The sequence below is a fragment of the Hydra vulgaris genome, chromosome 13 (genome assembly GCF_038396675.1).
Source record: "Hydra vulgaris chromosome 13, alternate assembly HydraT2T_AEP".
Lineage (NCBI taxonomy): Eukaryota > Metazoa > Cnidaria > Hydrozoa > Anthoathecata > Hydridae > Hydra > Hydra vulgaris.
The window spans coordinates 24,739,001-24,745,000 of NC_088932.1; the positions used below are offsets into that span (position 1 = coordinate 24,739,001).

The 6,000-nt window shown below is 25.7% G+C and overlaps 1 protein-coding gene across 2 annotated transcripts in view; it reads left to right on the plus strand.

The window, feature by feature from the left end:
• Positions 1–3,781, plus strand: part of LOC100215627 (phosphatidylinositol 3-kinase catalytic subunit type 3) — a 77,765-nt gene extending 73,984 nt beyond the window's left edge. For both annotated transcript variants that reach the window (XM_065815439.1, XM_065815440.1), the window contains 3 exons: positions 3,139–3,264; positions 3,542–3,552; positions 3,637–3,781. In XM_065815439.1, the coding sequence (XP_065671511.1) occupies positions 3,139–3,264; positions 3,542–3,552; positions 3,637–3,640 (141 nt within the window). In that variant the 3' untranslated portion in view covers positions 3,641–3,781. The remainder of the gene's footprint in view (positions 1–3,138; positions 3,265–3,541; positions 3,553–3,636) is intronic.
• The last annotated feature ends 2,219 nt before the right edge of the window (positions 3,782–6,000 follow it).

Genomic DNA, 6,000 nt, shown 5'->3' on the forward strand with positions numbered 1-6,000 from the left:
TGTCTTTACCATTTAGTAGGAGTACTTTAGTAGGAGGAGCTTGTAAGACTTGGATGGTAATCTGAGATGGTAATGATAAGATGGTACAGTAAGCATACCTATTTTGAAAAAAAGAATAGATCTTATGTCTTTTATTTTTGTTTCCAAGTCAAAATTTAGTTCAAAACAAAACCGTTGTTTTGTTTGAAAAAGAACAACAACATTAATAACAACAACAGCAACATTGTAAACCATTTACAATTAGGTATAATATGTGAATAAAATTTAATTAAAGTGATAAATAAACTTAAAAATAACAGATGTTAGAGCAATTCTGTGCAACATGCTATCAAGACAAGACTGTATTATCTCCTACATTTAATAGTGAAGATTCCACACATGAGTTAACTTTTTTATCAAACTGTGATGTGTGGCAGGGAGTTCTATCTTGCATAAAAAATAATTTGTTCCATATAATTGGAAACCATGCTCTGAGCTGTGGAATCATCTAATTTTGTTCTTTTTCTTTTTTGAGAGACTTCTTTGAACAGATCTTGCTTTTTTACAATACTAACTTACCAATTTCCATATCTTTATAATGCCATTGTTTGATCCACTTCAGACTTTCATGATGCTTCAGATGCTTGACTTTCATTGCAGCTGTTAAAACAAGTTTACTTGAAGGCTGGAAGGCAGGTCTTAAAATCCAATTTTTTAATTTTTTTTCAAACAGTGTTCTTCGAAGCATTCACATTACAACTTGATGTTGTTATTTTATTAGTTTTGTGCTGTTGTTATTTTATTAGTTTATCTGTTTTCATGGAACATTTTATTAAATCTTTCTGACTTTCAAGTAAGAATAGCTCTTCTGTCACATATTTTCTTTTGTTTCAGATTTAGTTTGTTCTCTCAACATTCTTTGTTTTTCAGCGTAAATTAGCTTCAGAAACCTTTAATCTTTATGATATTTTGCAGTTTAAAAATACTTCAGCATTAACGAGAGCCTATATTTTTTTTACTCATAATGAAAATTTTACAATTGATTATTATAGCACTGCACACAAATAACATTTAACATAAAGTAGTGTAAAACTGCAAAACAAATAAACCCAGCATATAAAGCCACAGAAACACATCTGCAATTGACACAGAAGAGAACACAACTAAAACTAGTTTGTATGTTCGTGTACCAATTAGTTAACATTGTAACGCAATATACTAAAAATAAATACAAATAGAAAGTATATAAAAATCTATTGCTATACAAAATATAGTGTTTTGATTATTCTTTGAATAAAATTATAAAAAATTAATAATTTCTGCCAAATAACCTTGTACACAAAATAATTAAAAACATATATTTGGTTATTTGACATAATTAATGCGTATTACTTAAGATAATTACATTAAAGTTAAAGTAAAACTGCAATAACTTTATTGTAGCTTTGTTGGAAGTTTTTAACAATAATGATGATATAAATATTATAATAGTAATAATGTAATAAATTTAATGGTATAAATAATATAATAATATAATAATAATAATGTAATTAGTGTTAATTTTATATTTACTTAAAAATTTTTATTATACATAAAAGTTCTATATTTCATAAACTTTTTTTATCTAAATAAAGTTTGATGTTTGTAATAAACTTGTTAACAAATAAAAAAAAAATTTTGTTTTATAAAAATTTTTTGTTTAATTTAATTATCTGACTTATCTAACAACCGTACCATTAGTCTTCTTACTATCATAAGCAAGGTTTTTGAATCTTCGTGTGTCTTAATCTAATAGCTTACTTTTTGATCATCAATATAGATCCATCTTCTTGTTCTACTGCAGATTTTGTAATGGTAAGGACCAATAGGTTTTTTTGTGCATTAAATAGATGTGGAGAGGTTAAGGTTAACACTCTCAACATTTCTAAAGACTTTATTAAAATTTGGCATCCTGGTCTTCTTCATAAGCATTCTTCTTACAGTGTATCAGGTAATATATTTAAGATCATTGAATCTTTCCTTACTAACAGTAGTATAAAAGTTGTCCTCGATGGATAGCACTAATTTTTATTTCCTGTAACTTCAAATGTTTTTCAAGGTTATATCCTTGACCCTATACTCTTTTTAGTTTACATTAAGAATCTCCCGGAAATTTTCACATTAGAGGTGACATTGTTCACTGATGATACTACCATTTATTCTTGTCATGATAAGAAGCCAAAACTCTCTAATTGCTTAGAGATGGCATTTGAGCTTGAAAAAGATCTCACTTCTGCTATAGCATGAGGCTCTTAGTGGCTGATGAACTTTAACTCAGATAAAACTCTTTTTTTTCAGCTAATCATTATTGCAATAATCTAGATCTTCCTATATTTATGAATGATAATGTACTCAATGAGTCATCTACCTTTTGTCTTCTAGGATTAACTCTTCTTTCCGATGTTTCTTGGAAACCATATATCAAATCTGTTTCACAATAAGCATCTGCTAAGGTTGCATTTCTTTATGATGCTCACCACTTTCTTACTCTGGATTCTATTCTTTATCTCTATAAATCTCTAATCCGTCCTTGTATGGAATGCTGTTGCATTATCTGGAGCGGATCTTCTAATGATGTCTTTTCTCTTTTAGATAAGGTGCAAAAATCTATGTAATCATAGTTGGACCTGCTCTTGCAGCCATCCTCTAACTATTTGTCATCATTGTAATATTGCTTCTATTTCTGTTTTTTATAAATACTGTAATAGGAACTGCTCTAAAGAGTAAGCTTCCATTGTGCTATCTACTAAAATTCATTCTTGGGTTACTTGTTGCTCAATTAAGTCTCATCCTTTTATTGTGACTGTTCCTAAGTGCTCCAAAAATTCTTATTCGTCTAGTTTTTTTCCTCTAACATCAGTTCTTTGGAATTAGCTCCCTTCATCTTGTTTTCCTGATTCATATAATGTGCAATCTTTTAAGTTGTTTGTTAACTGTTATCTTGCTTTATAAACTTCAACTTTTTTCTTTCAGTAACTTCTAACTCTAATAGTGTTTGCTTGCAGCCTTGTTGGAAGTAAAGATGTTGAACAAAAAAAATTTATAATTGCCTTTTTATTTGCAACAAGTGATCAAATAATATATTTGAATATATTTTTTTTGATTTAATTTGTTAATCAGGTTCAAGATAAATTTCGGCTTGACTTAAATGATGAAGAGGCAGTGCAATACTTGCAAGCACTTATTGACGAGAGTGTTAGTGCAGTTTTTGCTTCACTTGCTGAACAAATTCATAAATGGGCACAGGTAATTATTTAATTAAAAACAATTTTTTTCATTTATTAGTTTTGGTTATTTTAAGTTTGTTAGTTTAAGACTTCAGAATAGATCATATATAAAAGATCATAACACCATCAGTGGGTACTAACAGCAAAATCAAGGGGTCAACAAAATAATTTGTTTTTAGTTTAGTTAAATAATACTAATAATAATTACTTATAATTTTTATTATAAGAATTTTATTTTTTTAAATGTAATTTTCATTTTCCTTTTACTATTAGTTTTTTTTTTGTTTCTTTTTTAGTACTGGCGAAGGTATTGGTGAAATGTTTGTTTTTATTATATTTTTTTTACTAAATTAATTTTTTTTTTACTTTATAACTTTTTATGTTTTTATAGGTAGTTTAAAAATATGCTCATGGATGTTTTATCTGATTTCTCATTTGAAGCAATTGTTACGCTTGCTGAAAAGAATTTTTTTTTTTTGTTAATTACATTCAAATCTATATTAATATTTATAACAATGAAAAAAAAAAATTTTTAATTTAACTTTTTTAATTTAAACCTGGATCAACCCTATGGATAAAAAAAGTCAACTTGATTTCATGTCCATTTAATATTTGATTTATTGTTTAGAACATTAAATTTAATGAAATCATAACAAAAAAAATCCCATTGCATTACAATTGTATTGTCTTAAGAAATGTTTAAAAAAAAGATTACAAAATATGATAAAGAAAAGCTTTTTCTTAGTGCATATTTGTATTAAAAATATATATTTGACAAGAGAATGTATTTTTTAAATTATAAAATTAAAAATATCTAACATTTTTAATTTTATAAAGTAAAGGTATATCTAAGATATTTTTAATTTTATATAGTAAAAGTATATCTAACATATTTTTAATTTTATAAAGTTAAGATATCTAACATATTTTAGATATAAAATATGTTAGATATAATATAGATATCTAGCATATTTTTATTTTCATAAAGTAAAGGTATATCTTTGCGGTAGTGGTGTAGTATGCGGTAGTGGTGTACTGGTAGAGCGCTCGCTTCATAAGCAAGAGGTTCTGAGCTTGATTCCCATCCGATTCCCACCCCTGGTAGTACCGCGCTCAACTTATCTCTCTGCAGCGGCCTTGTTCGTCAAGGTTCTTGTTTTGGAGTTATAGAATTGGGAGAGGGTTATAACCACAAGTAGCCTTCTTGGCCTTGGGGAGGTGAATTTAAAAAAAAATTAATCCAACATATTTTTAATTTTAAAATACAGATAACACTGATAAACAAATAAAATTTTATTGTGCATATCTTGTTAACTAGGTGGTTTTTTAAAACAAATTAAATATGCTGATTTCAAATATGCAAACCATTTTTCACCATCACGTCAAGTTGTAAAGATATTTGGGTTCAAATCTTTAGTATTTAAGGTAAAGTCCCTAATATTGTCGAAAAAAAAGTTATTCAAAAGTATGTCAACCTGGGTCTCAAAAGAAGCGTATTTTCATAGAGATTTTAGAAAAGATAAATATTTTTACTTAAAATTAATTGGCAAAAAAAATTATGTAAAAAAATGCTAAAGACTTTTAAAAAAATATTAACAAAATGTTTCTCAGCAATAATACAAAAAGTAGTTATATCATTTTTAAAATCTCTATGAAAATGCGCTTCTTTTGAGACCCAGGTTGACATACTTTTGAATAACTTTTTTTTCGACAATATTAGAGACTTTACCTTAAATACTAAAGATTTGAACCCAAATATCTTTACAACTTGACGTGATGGTGAAAAATGGTTTGCATATTTGAAATCAGCATATTTAATTTGTTTTAAAAAACCACCTAGTCAACAAGATTTGCACAATAAAATTTTATTTGTTTATCAGTGTAATTTAAAAGAAGAAGAACAATACATGTTTTATAAAATTTTTAAAAAAATATGCTTCAATTACAAGTTGTATATTACTTGTATACAACTTGTAATGGGCTTCTGTAAAAATATATATATATATATATATATATATATATATATATATATTTATATATATATTTTTATATATATATATGTTTGGCATGGGGCAGCAATCTTTTCATTCATTATTCTTCTTTTTTTTTCTTCTTTTTCTAAAAAAGCCGTATCGATTTAGATAAGCAAAATAAGTGAGCAAATGCTTACATAAATATGCTATAGTATATATATATATATATATATATATATATATATATATATATATATATATATATATATATATATATATATATATATATATATATATATATATATATATATAGGTCCTAATGAGACTTTATCTTTAAAAATGACAAAATCAAGTACATGATATGTAAAGACCATTAAGTTTAATTAAGGAAATTAATTAAGTTTTAATGTTTTTTTTAAAAACCACAAAAATGCAACTTAATAGACTGGAATGTTTGTTTTTTTCTTTTGATAAAGATAAAAGCATTCTGTATGTTTTTTTTACTGTTTACATACATCAACTGACAAAAATTTTTACATTTTATGGTAAAAATTAAAGACAACCAATAAAGAGTGTATATATATATATATATATATATATATATATATATATATATATATATATATATATATATATATATATATATATATATATATATATATATATACACACACACATACTCTTGCATGGTTGTTTTTAATTTTACCATTGCTAGGTCAGTTTTAGGTTGTTGTTTTTTTTAATTTTTTTTTTATTATTTGATAGACTGCCTGCCCTAACCA